This window comes from Camelus dromedarius, chromosome 4, assembly GCF_036321535.1.
Source record: "Camelus dromedarius isolate mCamDro1 chromosome 4, mCamDro1.pat, whole genome shotgun sequence".
Taxonomy (NCBI): Eukaryota; Metazoa; Chordata; class Mammalia; order Artiodactyla; family Camelidae; genus Camelus; species Camelus dromedarius.
Window position 1 is genome coordinate 70,909,425 of NC_087439.1, and position 22,911 is coordinate 70,932,335.

The following is a 22,911-nucleotide window of genomic DNA, read 5'->3' on the forward strand; positions in this document are numbered from 1 at the left end:
CCTTTGAAGTGGAAGACACAGAGTTCTCAGGCAGCTTGCTTAAAATTGGGGGGGAGAGAAGGAAGGAAGGAAGAAAAGGAAGGAAAGAAAGAAAGAAAGGAAGAGAAAGCAAGAAAGAAAGAAAATAAAGAAGAAAGAAAGAAAAAGAAAGAGCAGCACCTAAAATTATATACCTTTCTTCCCTTGCCCGGATTTAATCAGGCACAAGAGTCTGAAATGACAGCGAGAAACCCTACAGCCCTGCTCATCAGCACCCCAGGAAAACAGTCACCTGGTCAGAGAAACCTGCCCAGCTAGGTCAGCACCAGGTGTTTTTTTTTTAAACCCTGTACAAACAGAAACTGTATTATTTATACAAAGGTCTGGAAAGGGCAGAGTGGGCACAGACCGACACCGGATGATCGTCTCAAGTTCTGAGCTCTCCCATAGTTGTCGTGTGGCTCAATTCAAAGTTTGGGGGCTCTTACTGCTACTTGGAAAGGAAAGGAAAGGAAAAGAATGGAAATCTCATCAAGAATGGTGTTAACAGTTCTCCTCTGTGACATTTTTCTGGCTCCCATCCCCTCTTCTGTTCCCTCGATCACTGGAGTTTAAGTCTGTGGAAGCAGGAGCAACAGCTCAGGGGTGGGGGTGGGGGGTTGGGTGGCTCAAAGGGACTTCTTAATTCACATAAGGGGACGTTCCTGGAACATAGATGTGGGTGATGGTTTTAAAACATAGTCCTTGTGATGGAGTTATCAATAGTATGACCCCCCATGCCCAAGATATGCTGCTGGACTTTTAAGATTTACAAATACAAGTTTAGACATCCTGGCTGTAACTAAGGTTACAACTCCCTTCCTTCTGTAAGCCTAGTCTGGCTCACAGCTACACACTTCCCAAGCCCGAAGAAGCGGGGCTCACAAATGAGCACCCCCTGATAAAGAGAGCTGGTGAAAAAGTGTAGATGAATGAATATACACCCAAACTCTTAGAGGGCCAAGAATGTGCCGTGTTCATCTATGCAGACCCAGCACATAACACAGTGCCTGGCAGACAGTAGATGCTCTGAAATTTTTGGCTGATTTAAATTAAATTGAATCCTTACTAGAAAAACAATGCAAAGTATGAACCCTATTGATGTTGGGCTTGGAGAATTCTCTTCATAAATAAAAAATTGCACATTACTTTGAAATGACAGCAAAATGAAAAATGCAACGTATTTCTCACTGTTTTATTGGAACCCAGTTATCTTATTTGGTACAGAATCTGGCAGGGAAGCATTTTGGACAAGTTTCTATCATTATTGTTCTCACCAAGTATCACTGTTTATTGCCTGAATCAACCTGAAACCCAAATGTTTGAAGTTTGGGGGAACAGCTTCTGCTCACCATGGCAGCTCTGTATTGATATCATCCAAACTGTTTTCTACAACCCATCTGTGACCCTAAACTTCTGCTTGCTTCCATGTTAGGAAGCTGAGGAGTCCCCATTTTCACCTGGAAAGGAGAGTAGGTAGGGAGAGGTATAGGCAGGGTAGAAAAGGATGAGACCCAGGTTCTCCTAGAAACTGTAGCAACTGGAGATAGAATTTATTGCAGATTGGACCATGGTCTCTACAAAAAGCCTGTTCTTTTTTCTTTCTGTCCCAGACCAAAGGGAAAAAGCATTATTCCAAGCCCTGTGGCCAGAGAGTGGCATTTTTCTCAAGCACTAAACTCAAGCAAAATCCTTTGAAATGCTAAACTATTTGTAAATAATGATCCTAACACCATTTAGCAATGCACAGGATCGTTCACAAAGCAGCTGAAATGACTTTACAGTTAGTCTTTAGCTGTGGTAGGTTTTCCATAATCCTGGTCAGTTCAAGATGCCTGAACCCTATCTACAGCTGTTTGAGCAAAAGTATTAGATGCTGGAGAAAAAAAAAAAAATTTCCAACCTCCTATGTCTTTTGTCTTCCACCTTAACTGCCTTTTAAATCTCCCTATAATTTCTGTTCTCATAAAACCCTTCCTGGACAACCTCATACCAAAGTTAGCAATGACAACAGTATAGGGAAATTCCATTTTTAGTTATGGGAAAGTGTAAGAATATAAAGACTAGAATATCAGACTTGGGCCACATTCTCCCTTATCTTATACATCTCTGTCTCCCCTTTAATCCTGCCTGCCAGAGGCCAGCTCTGGTATGGTCATTACTTGTTTCTCATCATCTGCTCTGGTCCTTCATTGTATAGCTCACTGCTTATCTCCTCTCTTCTGTCTCAGCATCCTTCAAGTGACTGCTGGGTAATCTGACCTCTCTGGCATGTCCTTGAGAGAATTTCTCAAAGAAATCCCCCATGGCAAAACTTCCAGCACTTCCAAATCCACCCCAGGAGCCGGTCTCGGAGGACCAAATGTGTGACAGGAAATGACCATGTGTCAGGTCGAGAGACACTGGATGAACTCTTGTATAATCTAGAGATATCGTCCTTGGCCTGCTGTAGGCCTAGCGAGCCTTTACTTCCCCTCTGTGGTATTAGCTTTCTTTTTATACCATATGAGGTACAATAACCTAGCAGATAGACTCAATGATAGTCACTGACAGGGCTAAAAAATGAGACCATCTTTTAAGTTGTCCTTTTAAGCCATTGGGTATTCAGAAGTGGATGTGGAATTCATAGTAACAGTCATTCCAAATTCTTATTCAGTTTGTTAGTTGAGTTTTACAGAGTTGGAGAACTGATCTAACCTCAACTACTATTTTAATGTCCTCCTTGTAAAAAGATTAGTCAATCTAAAACTCTTTCTAGACCTATCTACACTGTTGAGTTAACAATTAAAGAAGGAGAGTCTGTTTTTGTGGCCAGTGCTCTCACACTGCTAGTTCTCAGAGCATCTGGAAGCTCAAATCAATATTACCTGGATTGTAGTTAGGTAGCTTGGAAACTCCTGGCCAGGTATCCTCCGTAGGGACTCCCAGCACCTACAGAAAGACAAAGAAAGACAAAGAGAGGTGAAGGGGAAATGAAGTGGATGGAGCAGGTACAAAGACACGAAGGACACATCAGGGAGGAACAGGGAAGAATTCCATGTATATCACATTATGCCAGCTGATGTGTACAGAAAGAAACTTTTGCGCTTCCAACATTTATAGTTTCATGGGTGAAACTGGAGTGTGTTCCTATGGTCCTGTGATGGTTAATTGTATGTGTCAACTTGACTGGGCTAAAGGATGCCCAGACAGCTGGTAAAACTTTATTTCCGGGTGTGTCTGCAATGGTGTTTGTGGAAGAGATCAGTATTTGAATCAGTAGACCGAATAAAGAGACTGGCCCTCACCAATGTGGGCGGCATCATCTAATCGGTAGAGGACCTGAATAGAACAAAAGGGTGGAGGAAGGGCAAATTTTCTCTCTGTCTTCTTGAGCTGGGACATCCATCTTCTCTTGTCTTTGGATATGGGAGCTCCTAGTTCTCTGGCCAGATTCTGGGACATATACCAGCGGCCTCTCTCAGACTGAATTATACCACCAGCTTCCTTGGGTCTCCTATTACAGGAGATGTATATGGTTCTGTTTCTCTGGAGAATCGTGATTAATACAGATCCTAAGCCTGTGTCTTCACTAACTCACTTGTTATTCTTAGGCAGACCCTATAACCTTGCTTAAAATCAGATTCTTATCTCTAAAATTCTACAGGCATATCTCGGAGATATTATGGGTTTGGTTCCAGAACACTGAAATAAAGCAAATATTGCCATAAAGTGAGTCACGCAAATTTTTTTGGTTTCCCAGTGCATATAAAAGTTATGTGTACACTATACTGTGATTTATTAAGTGTGCAATAGACCGATGTACATATCTTAATTTAAAAAAAAACAACAATGTACATGCCTTAATTTAAAAATGTTTCCTTGCTAAAAATAAAAAATGTTAACCATCATCTGACAACACAGGGTTGCCACAAACCTTCAATTTGTAAAAAAAAAAAAAAAAAAAAAGCAATATCTGCAAAGTGCAATAAAGTGAAGCACAGCAAAACGAGTACGCCTGTACTGCGTGATCACCATACACGAGGATGCTATGCTGAAAGTCAAGAATATAAAACAGCAGAACTCGCAAAGGGTCCCTTTGCCTTACATCAGATGACTGTATTTATATATATACACACACACACACAGGAGACACTTGACAGTTTAAGTTGTGCCTCAGCATGGGCATTCAGCTGTTCCCTGATGTGCTCAAATTAAAAAGGACTCAGATTACTGACCTTTAGGAAATGGAATGTTGCCTAAAAATGATCCCAAATCTACCTCTAGTCTTTTCTACCAAATTCATCTCATCTGCTTGTTTTCTCTGCAGCTTAGCAGCTTGGACTATGGTATTTGGTTTTTACTGGATCATAATAATAACAACATTACTTGAAAAAGAGCTCACTTATGCTTTGGATCACCAAATTGAAGCTCTAGTTTTTAATTACTTTGAAAAGAAACGTGTTTTGGAGCATAGATTCAAAACACATCAGATTTTGGATGGTGCTGTTACTCTCGTAGGCATAATCCCACCATTCTTTCAAGATAAAATTGCAAAAGCCCAACATCAGTTATTTCTGGGAACGAGAATAAGATTGTTTTTGTGAAATATTAGTAAAACAGCAGTGGCTTTCATACACCACTACAACATAGCTCTTCTAGAAGCGTACCCTCAGTATAAGTCTTTTTAGAAGCATTTCTCACAGGAAGAGCCTAGTGAATCCATTTGTAAAATGCTGAATACAGATGCTGGCCCAATTGTTATGGCAGCAAGTCACCTGCCCAACAATGACAGATAATAATCAATGAGGAATCCAGAAGGCTCTTAATATCTGCTAGCTTGCTGACTAGGATTCTGGCTCAGAATTATACTTTGTGGTGCCTACCAAGCTTGTCCTCGAACAAAAGAGACTGAAGTGCCATTTTTCCTTGTATAATAAAAAAAAATTAAGCCACCCAGTAGAATCTTTCTTTGATCCTTTCTCTAAACAAACTGAAAAGCTACTGAGAGGATTACAGGCTTTTCCTATCAGCCACCCTGAGCCTGAAGGAACACTAAGAATTCTGGAATCCATTTTGAAAAACCCACTGGACTAGGTCTTCTTTTGTGGGAGAGGGCCAGAGGATGGGAAGCTAGCTCTTCTTTGTTAATCTACCATCTTATGTATTTGTACAGATGTGCATGTAAACATGTGGGTGGGATGATTCACACATACCCCTATAACTTCTGTTGCCTGGCAAAGCACAACGAAAAGAAAGCAAAGATTGAAGAGAAAGCAATAAGGGAAATAAATTACAACCACATCCATATTTTCTCTAATGTGAAAGTTACCAGAATTGTTGGTTACTTTGCATTATGTGTAATTAAAGCCAACAAAATGGATACCAAACTTTAAAAAATATTACGCTAACAGCTTTAAGCTTGAGATTTTAAAAGTTTAAACAAAAATTCAGCATCCTTTACTTGGAAATTTGATGCTCGGTTTCTATTTGAAGGTTACTGAATTCATTTTCACTTGAGAAAATTACTAAATCTCCACTTCAGTGACTGGGAAACTGAAAACCAAAAATTGTTATTTACTCCCTCCCTGTAGGCTCTTAAAAGGCAGCTAGTGAGTGCTATGATTGAAACCACAGTGGGCTGCTGGGGCTGCTTTCTGCCTTTGTTGGGATGGAAACTGAAGGCATGTTGATTAATGGATTTAAAGTCTGCATAGTTTATTTTATTCTGATTTTAAGACCACATCCAGGATTATTTGCTAAAAATACTTACTGAAAGAATTAGATTTCTTAAAAATTGATCAAAAAAGTAATGACAGTTGTTCAGATGTAAACACACACACAGATGCATTTCAGAAAGATGGTAAAATAAAGATTCAGGATTTCTCAGCATGTCTCTATTCCTAAGAGTGAGATCTCAGGATAAATGTAAAGAAAAGTTGTGGTTAGAGGTTGGGAGATGTAGTGCTTCCTATTGCTTTCAAAGAAGCAATTCCTACGTCAAATATCATAGAATCTGAAATATCTTTCCTTTTTTGTCTTTGTAGACCACATTTATTAAAACACAAATTCAGGAGCCATTTGTAATGTCTGAATTTCCAAGTTGCTTGGGGTGTAGCAGTATAAAAGACAACGTACTGCTGAATTCGGTGACTTTCTTTGTCCTCAGAGTATGGAACTACAGATGGGATAACAAACTGTGGTCTCTAACTACTTGCACAGAACCAGGGGGAAAATGAGCTGTAATGAATCTGACCTCTAGGTGCCCATAAAGGATAGCTAAGCAATGTGGAACTATCTCCTGATCAGTACAGATTGAAAGTCAACAATGAGCTACACAAGTCGATAAACTTGAGAAATAACTGCAGGGGTGAGGGGGAACAATAAACAGAGGAGAGTATTATAATTAAAAATAATAGGAGCTACAATACTCTCTTTACACTTTGTTCAAAGAAGTCACAAGTTCATGAAGTCAGAAAACCAAATACACCTGAAGACACTGGAGACCCAGGGAGGTAGGTTATGAGACTTGCTTTACCTCTTAACCTGAAGTTAGAGCTGGGTTCAGACTCCTGACTCCAAGCCAGTGTCATTTCTAATATATTTACTTGTTTTAAATTTGTAACGAGTTATCATAAATGTCAAAATAAAGTCTTTCTGATTTATTGCAGTGGTAAGAATAATGGTGGGCACGAACATGGCTTCCTGGGCAGGACTTGTTGGACTGATTTGTTAAGACATGTTTGTTTTGGCTGCTTCACTCATGTTTTAATATTTTATGTCTAGACACAAGTCCAAAATTTTCACTTACTGAATTTACCTAAAACATCCTTCAGATGGCCAGTGTCAGTCACCAAGTCCAGTCCCGGAAACTTGAGCCAACAGCTAGAGAGCCATCAGGTCCTGGGAAATGTTCTATGATTTCTGTTCTATGATTTCTAAGTGCTGTGCTAAATGCAAAGAACTGTAAAATGATTTAAGGACATGATCATGTAAAAAAATCAGTTTATATATAGCTTTTCAAATATCCTAATAGCATACCTTATCTCAATATTACAATTTTTATTAACTATCTCCATATACATACATCATTTTATATCTCTATGGAGTTCATGTTTGTTTTACATGTATTTACTTATATTTCACCCATCACCCCACCTAGAATGAACAACACCTGAAAGCACAAATCAGGGGAGGCTATAGCTCAAGTGGTAGAGCGCATGTTTAGCATACACAAGGTCCTGGGTTCAATCCCCAGTATCTCCTCTAAAAATAAATAAATAAGTAAACCTAATTACATCCCCCTCAAAAGTAAAAAATGAAAAAAGCACAGATCATGCATTTTTCCTATTCTTCCCTTTTTTCCATGCCTTGTAATGTCTTACAAGACCTTGTAGTGTATTTTATATGGTGGGTGTCCAATAAGTATTGTTAAAGTGTTAAATGACTAGAACAAACTTTTCAAATGTGTAAAAGAGCCCTGCAGGGTCAGGACGAGGCAGCGCTAATTGTGCTTCCTCTGTTGGGGACAAGAAGCACTACTAAGTGGGGCACAGAACGATTAGGTTAAATATTAGGGAACGCCTGTTACCAGCTGGGTCACTGAAGCATCTCTACGGTGACAATTTCTATGAGAGAGAAAGACAGCAAACATTTATCAAGCACGTATGGCACCTGGAGCTGTTATGCATTTGATCTCATGAAATTCTCACAGCAAGGTTAGAAAAGTCATTGTCGCCAACCCCAGTTAACAAACAAGGAAACTGAAGCTCAGAGGGTCTGTATAACTTGTACACATTCATTTAACTAAAAAGTGGCTAGAATTCGAATCCTGGTCTTACGACTCTAAAGCCATCAATTACATTATGCCGCCTCCAGCTTAGATGTTACAGCACCCAGTGATGCTTTTTGAAGGTAGCATTTATCTGTCTTGCAGGGGAGTTTTGAGAAAAAAATCTTTTGTCTTGAAGAATGTTTTTTTAGTTTGTGAATGCTTCCCAGTTTTCCCTATGTTCCCCCTTGATATTTGCCATGTTTCCAAAGCTTAATGGCATTGATTAATCTCTATAAAAAAATGTCTAAATTTCACAAAGCATATTTTATTTTACTTTGACATTTACCAAGCACAGTGTTTCTGGGTCACGAATCTATAGCACTAGACTGGTTTGCACAGAATGTCTTCATAAAGGTGAGCCAATGACCCTCTATACTAGCAACTAACTCTCTCCTTTTCCTAAATGTTCCCTAAGGATTTTCTGCACCTTCATGTGTATATTAAAGATAAACTCGACTTTTTTTTTTTTTTAAGTAAATGAAGGACTCCACAGTGGAAATACAATTCAAAAATAAAAATTTTATATCATTCCCGGAAAGGCAAAATGGTTGGGGCCACTAAATCAAAATCATAAAAGAGTTCAAGAAAAGACAAGTCTTCTCACTTCCACACAAAACCCCACTCTGCAATATTTCCCTATAAAATGTTTCTGCAAGATACCTGATTGGGAGGCTGTTAGCAAGAATGCTCTAGGTGCCTGCTTGAAGCAAGGGAACTTGAAAGGGAGCAGAGCCCAGGATACATGTGATACCCGCCTCCCCCAGTTTAAAGCACTATGACACGTGCTATACAATATGGACGGGATCTAAGTGAAATAAGTCAGACATGAAGGACAAATACTGTATGATTCCACTTATGTGAGAACCTAGAATAGGCAAATTCATAGAGACAGAAGGTAGATGAGAGGTTACTAGGGGCTGGGGGAAGGGAAGATGGGGAGCAGGTTGAATGGATACAGAGCTTCTGTTTGGGATGATGAAAAAGCTTTGGAAATGGATGGAGGTGATGGCTGCACAGCAATGAGAATGTATTTAATGCTATGAACTGTACTAAAAATGGTTAGAATGGTAAATTTAATGCTATATATGCTTAACCACAATTTAAAAATCATCACAAAGAGAGAGTAATATGTAAATGACTATAATACATGGCATATAAGCTATGAGGGGCATAAACACGAAATACATAACGGCACAAATGAGAGAGGGATTAATAATGAATAAAGAAATGAACCACACACACAAAAGCGCCTTAGGAATTCGGTCTGGGGGGAGCATGATAAATAGTATATTTCTTTCACACTAACATGGAAAGCCTTTTGTTTTACCAGAGTTCTATGAAAATTTAGTGTCTTGTCTTTGGTTGACAAAGATCCAGGGCCAAATACACGGTAGAATTAGAGCTGGGGGTGGCAAGGCAGGGACATGTTTATGTAGTAATGGCAGAAACCGCCCTAAGACAGTAAAACCAGGGAGCAGGTGGGTTTGTGGGCTGCCACGGGACAATGGGGGTTTCCTGACCACTCATTCCCAAGGTGCTTATGCCCCTGGCAAATATCACAGTTTCCACAACCTTAATATATGGCTTAATCCTTCAAAGCAGATGGACTGCTTCGCTCGTCTCTAAGGCAAATTTGGTTCAAAGTTTGAAATACTATATTTTTTCTTCCTAAGAGGAATTCTTCTCTTACCTCCCAGATCTTCTCCAGCTGTTCAAGGATGTTGGAAACTCCAGGAAACAAGGGCTGACCCTGGAACATTTCAATAAAGATGCAGCCTGCACCCCTAACAAAGGAAATAAGAGTCAAACTGATATTTTCAAGGAAACCATAATGCAAAACTGAACTACTAACATTTCTCCTCCCAAGAAATATTTTAAGGACAATTAAATAGGGGCCACATACTATGAAAAGTCTTGGGCAAAAAAAAGTCCCTATATTAAACAAATATAAGAAGAGTCTGCCACTTTTTGTTAAAATGGAATGCAACCAGCATTTAGGAACACAGTAATAGATAGCAAACATTTTAGATCATTCAAGCTCATTAACAATACCTTTTATGAGAAGAGGGGGAAGTATGGAACCTCCAAACTGAACACCCTCTTTCACTGACTCTAAGATGCTATCATTGTAAGAAGCATCATTATTGTATGTACTTTTAAGAAACAACAAAAAATGTTAAACTATATCATGATCAGAATGTTTCTCTTACACTTATTGAAAGGGCTGTTACAAATTTAATTAGACATTATTTCATTATATTTCATTATATATCCATGTTAAAAAATGGAATATTAAATGAAAGAAATTGGTTTAGGTAAAACTTTTTCACATTCAGCATTTGAATCAGACTCTTTGATGTCTGTGTTTATCCATGGTATCACCCTTTGATGGTATCATCCAGGAGTTGGATGATGCAGTATTTCTTAAAATAATCCATAAAAGAACTAAGAGTCATTGGTGCTGGGTTCCTATGCTGACCTTGCAATTACATAATTAGCCTACTTTTCACTCCAGCTTAAAGAATGTTGCTGAACACATCTGATTCACTCCCTTTCCACAACCATTTAGTTCCTAGAGGTTAAAAAAGGAGGCAAAAAAAGCTCTCCTGTCTTCCAAGCCACTGACATCCATCCTGCAAGTTTTGACGCTGGCGTGTTTGATGTTCACACATGTACAATGGTAACTACAGTCACCACGGCAGCATGGCTGACGGCTATGGTAAGATGCTACTGATTGTAAGACGCATCCTGATTAACAGATGTGCATCTTAAAATAGATTCAACAAAGTGAAATATAAAACTTGTTTCCTGCTTAGTCAAACTGGAGGATAACTGGAACAGTAAGGAGTAAGATTTATTTTGCTAGTAATGCACATTCTTACTCTTACAAATCTTTGAGTGATAAAAATGGTTGAGGTGACTGATTATAGATTTGGTCCCCAAGGTCTAATACTTCCCAATATTTTGACTCCACACCTCTTTCACCATAACTTTGCAAACTGTCTTAATCATCTAGACATTTTTGTGTGGCATGATAAAGAAGGAAATTTAAGTAAAACATTTTATTACAGATCATCGTATCATTAAAGATTCACTATAAAGTTCTGTTTTAAAGTGGTCCCTAATATGGTTCATATATACTTTTTACATATGATAAATTTTTATTTTTCCACCTGTCTGTGGACACACGCTACTTAATTTACTTTGTACAGGAGAAAGCAGGTTTTTTGATAAACAAGAATAATTTTTATCTTGTGTCTGGTTTTAGAAAGACTGAAATTTAACTGTATCTTATCATCTCAAAAGAGGCAAAAACTATTTTAATGACCTAATATTTAGTTTGCATGTAAAATAATCAACTGGCTTATTCTTAGACTTTTGTACATATACAAATAAGAGATATCAGACTGAGTTTGCCCAGCAGTTTTTTTTTTCTTCCCTTCAAACAACAGGTTGTCTTTATCCTCAATTGTTAAAGGTGAATTTGGATATAATGGCCACCATATTTTCTTTTTACTGATTTTTCACATACAAGAGACATCTTGATATATAACTTGATATATAATAGATAAATACAACTTAAAAATCTGGCGAATAGTATCCTGAGGTGAATTTTTAGAATTAAAATGGCCATTTTAAGGCTCCTTATTAGCTTGGACTTTAAACATCCATGTTCTTTTTGCTTCTTGTCTTTAAAGCAACAGATACAAAAGGTATAAATTAAACAATACATGGAGAATAATAAAAGTAATAGAAAACTGTCAAATGGTTAAAAAAAATCCTGGTTGCTCTATCAGGTACAAAATAAACTGCAAGGTTGTATTGTACAACATGGGGAATATAGCCAATATTTTATAATAACTACAAATGGACTATAACCTTTAAAATTGTGAATCATTATATTGTATACCTGTAACATACAATGTTGTACATTAACTGTACTTCAATTTAAAAAATATGATATTGTAAAATAAATGCATACGTAAATAAAGTAAAAAAAACCCCAAAAAACCTCCTGGTTGCTAGTAGTGGTCAACCATGAGATAAGCCAGCTGAAAAAAAACTGGGGTGGTGATACCATCAGATGGTCTCCACCCACCACTCCTCCCACTTTCTCCGTATGTACTTGAAAGGTCTCAAATCATTTCATTTTGAAGTGGAAAATATATACATATACACACACATACACATGTATACTTATGTATCTGTGCATATAAAACATATGTAATTGTTATTAACTGACACAAAATAGAAACGTAAATGTACTGGGTTTTGAATACTTGCACCAACCATCCATCCAGTACCAACACCTTCCAGAAACCCAAGGGGCTCACAAGTCACTAGAAGGCCCGAAGACATTTTAAATAAGGTTCAAACCGTAGACATTGCTAGTTTAAACCTGTAGTCCACTTTTTTTCCCATCCCCTCAAAAGGCTTTTATTGCTTAGAAAAAGCTTGTTGCCTTTTCATGTCTTTTTATCCTGGTTGCTGTTGGGAACCAAGAAGGAAGTCCTTTTTGTTAAACAATTTCTTAATGCCCTTTATCTTCTACACCACTAGGACAGTGTACAATTATGTAAAATACGCTGGAGAAATCTGGACATTAAGGCCATTATGTAAGTACTACAAAGTTACACAAGATGCTTGTATTAAAGAATAAAATGCTAATATTTGGTTGAAATTCCCACTTGCATTTGTGTAGTTGGTGCCATATAGGCATTCGTTTGAGTCTTTCTTTTTAAGCTTCACTGAGGGGTAGGTTAAAACCTTCCTTACCTAGCAATCTTAGATTCTAAGATTTAATATACACATACACAGTATACACACACACACTACACACACACACACACACACACACACACACACTATATATATACACATACACAAACTATACATATAGTGTGTGTGTGTCATGTGCATGCACACATGTGCATATATGCAGTGCACTTAGGAACACTTACAAGACAAGCAAAATTCCTAAATCAGTTCCGTTTCAGGACCTGGACTACCCATAAGTACCAAAAATACCAGTGCGTTAGTAAGAAAATAAGTCTGTGCACCTTAAATTTGAAAGACGAAAGAGGTTTTTAGGCATAAGCATTGTTCTTTAAAGGCTATACAATTCATCTCCCTTTTATTTTCATTTATTCTTTAGAACTGTTTTTTCTTTGTAAACAAGTCATGTGACTTCATATTTTTTTATTTGCTTCTTAAACAAGCTGTGTGGCTACCATCTATTTTGCCCAGCCCAGACTAGCCTTAAAGCAAACATTTAAAATATTCTGAACCATTCAGGTCCAGATAGGGAACCAGCTCCTGTTTCCTTTTATTCCTCTGTTTTGTTCTTAAATCTTCATTCCTGTGGCTCTTCTCACACTACATATCTTTAGGCTTCTCAGAGGATTTCGGCTCTGTTGGAGATACCCTTGGGGCAGCCCATGTAGATGAAGGGGAACTTCACACACAGGGGGAAAAAAAGACCTGGTGACATCAAACAGTAAATCCTCCCAGAAGGGAGAGATACACTGGGTCATATTATTGCTCCAACTGTGGTTCTTCAGTCAAGTTAGAGGAAACAGCTTACATGTTTTCTGCTTTTTCTGGCTCTCTTCCTAGCCTTTTCTCTATTCTGAGCATGAACAAATTCTTCCATAAGAGAGAAAAAGATTCCTCAAATTCCTTAGGCAATCTCTGGAGAAATAAACCATCTCAGGAGTTTTAGGTTTTGGGAGGTGCAAGGAGTATATAAGAACGTTGCTGGGAGAAGGAGAAAATACTGTGAATCACTATTTTATTTTTCACTATTAAAGTTAATTCAGAACAACATGATGTATGGCAGTGACATGACAGTTCCATTTGCTTTTCCCTGGGCCACTCTTTATATTTGGAAGTTTACAGCAAGAAATCTGACCAGAAAGAATCTCTCGAGTACTGACCAACTCTCCGTAGTCCTATATCCAGCAGCTGCCTGCAGTTAGTTTTGAAAAGAGAATTTGTCTACCAAAGTAAATCCTTCTTCAAAACCCAGTTTATCACAGCATGAATAACCTTGAAAACATTATATTAAGTGAAATAAGACAGACACAGAAGGATAAATATCATATGATTTCACTTACATGAGGTACTAGAGTAGCCAAATTCAGAGAGACAGAAAATAGAAGAGTGATTACCAGGGGCTGAGGGGAGGGAGTAATAGGGAGTGACTGTTTGATGGGCACAGAGATTCACTGTGGGATGATGAAAAGTTCTGGAGATGGATAGTGGTGATGGTTGCACAACACTGTGAGTATACTTGATGCCACTGAATTGTACCTTTGAAAATCATTAAAATGGTAACCTGTATGTTATGTTATGTATATTTTAACATAATACGAAAAAGTAAAAACAAAAAATAAGTGTAATCATCCTAAAACATTGAGTTTTTCTTATTGAAGTTCTGAAAAAGTAGCAGAAAGAGAAGAAAAGATGATGGGAGATTAGAGAAAGCTGGTTGTCAGTGCTGGGAATAACCAATATGTCTTGTATATTTTCCATAATCTAACTATTTGCTCTAGGCCTCCCACTGACACTGCTGCTACCAGGGTTTATTGTGAATGAGAGGCTCTTGCACTACATGTTATAATTAGTTTCATTAAGACAAAGGCTCTAGGGGGAATAGCTCAAGTGGTAGAGCGCATGCTTAGCATGCACAAGGTCCTGGGTTCAATCCCTGGTACCTCCATTAAACAAATAAATAGAAAACCTAATTACCTCCCCCCCCCACACACAAAAAAATTGGAGGGAGGGTATGGCTCAGTGGTAGAGTGCATGCCTAGCATGCATGAGGTCCTAGGTTCAATCCTAGTACTTCCATTAAAAATATACAAATTAATTAAGCCTAATAAATAAATAAATCTCTCCCCACCAAAAAAAAAAAATCATTAAGCATTTATTACACAAGGCAATTCGCATCAAAAAAAAAAAAAAAAAAAGACAAAGGCTCTAATGATCACCTACTGTCATCTGCCTCCTACAAAGGCAGTCAGTTTGTACCCTATAGGGTTGCATGGCCTAGGAGAATAGAATTTTTTTTCCTTTCCTTCTGAACTGGAGATCTTTTCCCTGCTCATTTCTCTCATCACCCTGAAAAGAAAAAAAAAAATGGGGGAAGAGGATATTCCAATGTAAACACCCAATATCTAACAGTTATGTAGAGCATGAAGAAATATGATAAACAGTGGAATATGCCTATTATTCTATTTCTGCATTACTTTTTGAGTTTTACTAGACAAACAACAATAATAATGAAATCAATAAGAGTAATGACAATAATTTTAACTGACAATTGAATTTTTTCTGTATCATCATTATCTGTGGTTAAATTAATGAAACACTAATCAATGGAATAACAGACATTTTTGTATATGCAATGAAAAGTAAGGGACATATAGTTTAAGAGTGATCTCAAGAACTGGTAGACAAGCTGAAGAAATTATCCAAATGCAGCACAGAAATTTAAGGAGAATGAAATTTTCAAAGAGAGGATAAGAGCTGTGAATGACAGAAAGACACAGTCTAAGAATCTTTCACTGGAGCTCCGGAAAGAGAGGATGGAAGAGAGGCAACACTCAAATAAGAAAATGGCTGATGAAAAAGATGAATTCATCACTGGAAGAAGCACCATATACACCAAGCAGGATAAGTAAAAAGAAATCTTATAGTGAAAACTGTAAATAATAACAAAGGCAAAGAAAAAAATTCATTAAAACATTCAGAGAAAATGAGAGATCACCTGCAAAAGGGAAAGGCAATAAAGCTAAAAGCAAACTTCTCTACAAGTAGGCTGAAAGCAATGTTCACAAGAACAGCAATGGAAGACAAAGGGGAAATGATGTCCCCCAGTACTGAGAGAAAGTAACTGCCAATCTAGAGTTGCATCCCCAGCAAGACTACCTTTCAACAAATGAGACTTTATCTTAAGAAACAAAAACTGAGTTTGCTACCAACTGGCCAACACTAAAGAAAATTCTAAAAGATTTATGTCAAAATAAAGGAAAATTATGCTAAAAGTAAGATTTAAAGTGTATGAAGAAATGATAAACAGTTTTAAATTTATTTGCACTTAATGAAAAGATTCAAAATGTATAAAGCAAAAATGGATAGAAGTATGACAAATCAACAATATATTGAACAATTTCAATACATCTTTCACTGATAGTTTAAACTGACAAAAATGATATAAAGAAGATGTGAATAACACAATTAATAAACAACCTTAAAAGTTTTAAACATATGTAAAAACTCATACCCAACAATTCAGAAATACACATTTTTCTCAAACACACAGGAAATGACTGCAAACTGTAATCATGTACTGGGCCAGTGCTTCTTACAAGGCCAGTGCTACTTCACTGTCTTTGGTAAAATGTCAGGCTTTTCTCAATTTTTTTGCTAACTTAACTTTGAAATAATTTCAAATTTAAAGTTGCAAGAATAGTAGAAAGAACTCTCTTATACCCTTCAAACAGATCCACCAAATGCCAACATTTTGCCTCTTTGGTTTTATCATTTTATTATCTATTATCTATCTATCTATCTATCTATCTATCTATCTATCTATCTATCTATCTATCTATCTATCTATTATCTATCTATCACCTATTTTTTTCTGAAACAGTGGAGAGTAAGTTGAAGATACCATGATTCTTCACCCTTAAATACTTCCAAACATATTTTCTGAGAACAAAAATGTTCTTTTACATAAAAACAGTGCAGTTATCAAAATCAGGAAATTGAACATTGAACAAATACAGCCCTACAGCCCATATTTAAATTTGACTTATTACCCCAGTAGTTCTCTTCAGCTCCATATCCCCCAGCATCCAAACGAGGACCATGCATTATGTTTAGCTGGCATGTCTCTAGCCTTTTTTAATCTGGGATGTTTCTTTGCCTTTTAAAACCTTGACTCAGAAGGGGAACAGAAAATACCATCCTAAAATATGCCATTCTGGCATAAGGATTATTCTGAGCTCAAGGCAACTGAGAAAAAGCAAACACAAGATGAGCTCTTTGCCTCTCCCTATCTGCCCGAAAAGAGGGCATAAAATCCCCTTGTGAAGATGTCTCTCCACTTCCCAGCCCAGGAGGGGAGAACAGCCTTATCACCAGATGCAGAGATGGCACCAAGAAGAATCCACATAAATAAACCTTGCTAAATAACCTATTATCTACCATTAGGGCCCCCCATATATATATTTCCCACAATTATCACCCCTACAGAGCCCAGAAACCCGTTTCCTTTGTCTTGTTACTTCCCTACAAGTGTATCGTCCTTTGTCAGAATGGTAAAACAAAAACAAAAAACCCTCCAAGCCAAGCTGTTTCTTTGAGGATTTTCTCTTTCTATGAAGGCACTTCCCCTGTGTAGCATAAAACTTCTAAAATCAAATAAAACGTATATGCTTTCCTCCTGCGAATCTGTCTTTTGTCAATTTATTTCACAGACCCATCTGCTGAACCTAAGAAGATAGAGGAAATTTTTTCCTCCCCTACAACCCCTTTAAAGAGTACAGTCTAGTTAGAATGTTCCTCAAATTGAGTTTATCTGATGCTTCCTCATGATTTGACTCAAGTTGTGCTTTTTTTTTTCTTTTTTTTGCAGAAAAACCACATAGGTAATACTGTCTCCTTCTTGGTGCATCATATTAGGAGGCACACAATGTCAGTCAGTCCCATTATTAATAATTCTAAATCTAATCACTTGGGTAAGGTGGTGTCTGCCAAGTTTTGCTACTATGAAGTTAATATTTTTTCTCTTGTAATTAATAACTAAGTTGTAGAGAGGTACTTTGAAACTATAAATAAATATTTTATTCCTCATCAAACCTTCCCCTCTAGTTTAGCACTGATGATTCTTGTTTGAACCAATTACTACTACATGCAAAATAGTGATTTTCTAATTCCATCATTTCTTCTCCAGTTATTAACTGGTATTCTTCTGTAAAAAGGAACTTGCCTTCCTATCTATCTATCTATCTATCTATCTATCTATCTATCTATCTATCTATCCATCCATCCACCTACCTACCTACCTACCTACCTACCTACCTACCTACCTACCTATCTACCTACCTACCTATCTACCTACCTTCAGTATGGACTTATGTATTCTTATGCTATTCGATGTTACATACAATACATTACTCTCCCTATTTACTAGGATGTGCAGAATGTATCAGCTTTGGCCAGTGGCAGTCTCTTCAAGCTGCTTCCCACGTCCTTTTGACATATTCCCATCATTTTTTGATCACTTTGTTGAAAAATGTTCTGGCCTAACAGGATGTTCCTGGCTCATCTTGTACTTTCCCTTTCCCAGCCTTAGTATTGGCCACTTCTCCAAAAAGTCCTAGCTCTTTTCAGTAGGGAATGGTATTAAGAAATCAATATCTGAGTAGCAGACCAACACTTAAGTAAAATAATACATTAAAAAAAAAAAGTGTATCTAGCAGAATCAAATGCAAATCCTCCCTGAGAGAACACACCTCATTCAGTGCCTCAAAAAAAAAAAAAAAAAAAAAAAAAGGGAAAGAAAAAGAAAAAAAATCTCACAAATAAAATTCCAAGGAGAATTAGCATATCATTGTCAAAAACAACTAAATATGCATGGAAAAAAGATACCATATGCGAGAACCACAATAAATAAAAAACAACAGAAATGGACTTACAAGGACCTTTACTCTAGATATGTAAGAGCTTAGGGAGAAAATGATAAAACTTCACTAAAAGGCATCAAAGATGAACTAAACAGATGAAAAGATATACTGTGTTTAAAAATTGGAAGACAATATTACAAAGGTGTTAATTATCCTCAAAATATTCTGTAATTTCAATGCAATTCCAATGAAAATTCCACTAGGATTTTTCATGAAACTCGAAACACTGAATCTAAAATTTATATGGAAAATTCAAGGGGAAAAATAGCCAAGACACTCCTGAGGAAGAAGATAAAGTAAGTGGTGAGACCTGTCCTAGCAGATATCAAGTACTATTGTAGAGCTTCAGAAATTAATAAAGTGGGACACTGGTACAGGGACGGATGAACTGAGCCCAGTGGAACAGAGTGGAGAGCCCAGAACAGACCTATGCATTTATAGAAATTAGATAAATGAGAGATTTGGCATGGCAGCCCACTGAATAAATTAGGGTGAGACAATTGGTTAGCATAGAAAAAGTGAATTTCCAGTGTATTAAAGATTTAAAGTGAAAGGGAACATTTTACAACTTTAAAAAAAATGTATTAGATAATATTCTGACCTCAGAGAGGGAAAGATTTTTTAAAAATAAGAAATAAAAGGGCTAACCATAAAAGAAAAGACTGAAGAGATCAGCAGTATTAAAATAAAAAATTTTTGTTTAAGAAGACAACATAGAGATAGGAAAACACAAGCCATGAACTGGGGAGGCTACTTGCAACACACATAACTGATAAAAGATTATCCTCAATTCAATACTATTACTCAGCCATAAAAAAGAATGAAATAATGCCATTTGCAGCAACATGGATGGACCCAGAGATTATCATATTAAGAGAAGTAAGTCAGATAGAGAAAGGTAAATATCATATGATATCATTTGTATGTGGAATCTAGAAAAGCAATACAAATGAAATTATTTATAAAACAGAAACAGACTAATAGACATAGAAATCAAACTTATGGTTACCAAAGGGAAAGAAGGAGAAGATAAATTAGGAGTTTGAGATTAACATACACATATTACTATATATAAAATAGATAACCAACAAGGACCTACTTTATAGCACAGGGAACTGTATTCAATACCTTGTAATAACCTATAATGGAAAAGAATCTGAAAAAGAATATCTATACCTATATCTATATGTATATCTATACACACACACACACACACACACACCTGAATCACTTTACTGTACACCTGAAACTAACACATTGTAAATCAACTATACTTCAATTAAAAAAAATTAGTATCTAGAGTATAAGAACACCTATAAGTCAATAAAGAAAGGGAGTGAGGGAGAGAAAGGGAGAGACAGTCAGAGACAGGGACAGAGAGACAGAGAGACCAAAAAGGAAATAAGCAAAAGACACACAACAGGTATTTCGTGGGAGGAAAAACACAGATGGCAAATAATCCATGAAAAGACATCCAACCTCATTAGTAATTAGGGAAATGCAATTGATTACCACATGCTACCATTCTACCCACTAGACTAGCAAAAATTAAGAAATCCGATAATATAAAGTGCAGAGGTCAATAAGGGGCTATAATACACTACTGGTATATTAATTGTTGCAACCACTTGGAGAACAATTTGACGCTATTTCATTAAATTGAACATTCATACACCCTGTGACACAGCAAATCTACTCTTAAGTAAGTGCTCTAGGGAAAACCTTAAATATAAGTACCAAGGAGATTCAAAATAGCAAAAACAAACAAAACAAAAAACAAAACTAAATAACAAGTGTTCATCAACAGAAAATAAAGCGTAGCCATCTAGATCAACATGGATGAATCTTAGAAACACACTGAGTGAAAAAAAGCAAGTCACAGAAGACTAAAAACAATGTAATACCATTCTCATAAAAACTAAAAAGAAGGTGGTAAAATCAAATAATATTTTGAAAATACATTAAAAAATGTAAAAATATTTTAAAAAAGGGTAAGGGGATGATAACAAGAAAAATAATTCAGGGTAGGAGCCCCTATGGGAGGAGCTTCAGGTGGGAAAAGGACACAAGTGGACGTGGCAGTACTGATGGTGTCTGTTGTCACACTGGGCAGTGGGTTCATGGAGTTCACCTTATTATGATTCTTAATCGATGTTGAGTTTCTCAGTCTTGACACTACTGACATTTTGGACTGGATGCATCTTTGCTGTAGGGAGCTGTCCTGTGCATTATAAGATATTTAGTAGCATCCCTGACTCTATCCTAGGTGCCGGGAGCACCCCTCACCCAGCTGTGACAATAAATGTCTCCAGACATTACGAAGGTCCCTGGGAAACAAAATTGATCCTGGTTGAGACGCACTGATGTATGTATTTCCATGTTTTGAATGTTCCATGATAAAACAAAATTTAAAAGTGATAAGCAGAAGTTTCACTGTCTGTGAAGCACAACTAGAAGGTGATCATTAAGAGGTGAGAAAGCCAGGCCCCATCGAGGGTCCTTGACGTGACATAGCAGAGCAGTGAGAGCTGATGGCTTCATGGGGGTGGCGACTAGCAGGCGGCGCTTCTAGAAATGGTACCCAGTATCAGGAAATCAGTGACTCCAGATACACTGGAGGAAATTTTCTTCAACTCTTCTTAATTCTTCAGGAAATCCAAAAGCTTAGTTTAGCCTTTTAGAGTTTTTTTTTTTTAAATAGAGCCTTTTGTTTATATAAGACCTTCTAAGGAACTGAAAGAAGTCCATATATTTTGTTACCTTTGAGGAGGTGGCTGTGACTGCAGGTCACCACACAAATCACTTGTACATTTCCTGGACTCAGATCCTGATAACATAACACTGCTGCTGCAGGTTGATGAAGGGCTGGGATTCCACACACACCCCGGCACCCAGTTACCCAAGAGCCTCTCCAAGGATGTGGTTACTTGGTAGCATCCATCTGGTTCTTAAACTTGCACTATAGGCTTACTTAATCTGTCATGGGGAGAATTTATTACCCTTATTTTTAAAACGAAGAAACATAGACACAAAGAGGATACATGGCTTTTTCAAGATGACGATCCAGAGTAACTGATTAGGAGCAGAACTGGCATGAAAACCAAGTCTACAGAATCTTAGTATTTATGTTTTTTTTCACCAGACTCTGAACTGTGTTTGAGCATGTGCAGACAAGCGTGTGTGTGTGTATCTGTGGTTTGAGAGTATAAGTATGTTTCTCTGAAAGAAGGGAAAAGACAAAGGATTGAAGAGAAGAGCTAGGAGGAGGGGCATGGTAGAAAGAGCACAGGATCCAGAAGATGTCTCCTTGAGTCTCAACTTCTTTAATTGCAAAAACTCATAGAATGATTGCAAAAAATCAAATGAGACATGTATTTGAAAGTGCTTTGTGTTTCCATATACAAATGTGATGATCATTATTAGAATTATTACTTACAATGTAATACAGATAATAAAGCAAACTTCACGGGTAGGATGACTCACATTTTCCTGGCACTAGCTCTTACCATATGTCCAGTTCAGAGGAATATTCAGTGGCTCCCAGCAAGGCATCAGGAGGGCGGTACCAGAGAGTCACAACTTCTGAAGAGTATGTCTGGCTGGGAATGGACTTGGCCCGAGCAAGACCTGATGGAAGGGGGAAAGCACAGAACTCATTGTCCTGGGACTTCCTGGAGAGCCACAGGGACATAGTCTGCCAAGGAGAGTAGAACTGGCAGAGTAAACAACATTTAAAAAATAATACACAAGCTCTGATACTTTTAATGGAAGTACTCAACTATCTTGATTCTTGGGTATTACTTCACCAAGCAAATTTCTCCAATTTTGGCCTACTTTGCAGCTGGATGTGGCCTTCCTCGCAGCTAAGTATAGAAAGGTAACTGAATGTTTGCCTTTATGATATGAACAGAAGTGATGTGTGAACTTCCAGATGGTGCACTAAATGGGGGGCTGAGTGTCGGTCCCTCTTCTCCTTCCTCCAGGCTATGGTGAGGAGGTGTCAGCCATCCTGAAATGTGCAGCTGGGAAACACCTAGGGGTGGCGGGGCCACATGGCAGAGGGACCATGGGTCCAGACACCAGGAGGCCACCACATAGCCTGACTGCTTAGGTCAGACTGTTAGGTGAGAGAAAGTGTAAGCACATTTACACCTCTGTAATTTGGGGTTTCCAACAGCAGTGAAACATCAGTTCACGACTAACATGGCCACCCTCCACTTCTGCAGTCCGGGAATCCCTCATTTAGTAGATAAAGGGTGGAGACTGTTAGTCCAGATTAGCTTAGTAGGAACTTAGATGAGTTATTCCCAAGTGTTTTTCAGCAAAATGAGAGTACTCTTGTTAGTTAGCTACTTAGCTCACAGAATCACATGAGAAACCTCAATA

At 37.5% G+C, this 22,911-nt stretch overlaps 1 protein-coding gene across 2 annotated transcripts in view; it reads right to left on the reverse strand.

The window, feature by feature from the left end:
- Window positions 1-22,911, reverse strand: part of CDK15 (cyclin dependent kinase 15) — a 73,073-nt gene that overhangs the window by 27,659 nt on the left and 22,503 nt on the right. For both annotated transcript variants that reach the window (XM_064485417.1, XM_010991730.3), the window contains exons 8-10: window positions 22,032-22,152; window positions 9,522-9,615; window positions 2,886-2,949 (exon numbers count right to left, since the gene is read on the reverse strand). In XM_064485417.1, the coding sequence (XP_064341487.1) occupies window positions 2,886-2,949; window positions 9,522-9,615; window positions 22,032-22,152 (279 nt within the window). The remainder of the gene's footprint in view (window positions 1-2,885; window positions 2,950-9,521; window positions 9,616-22,031; window positions 22,153-22,911) is intronic.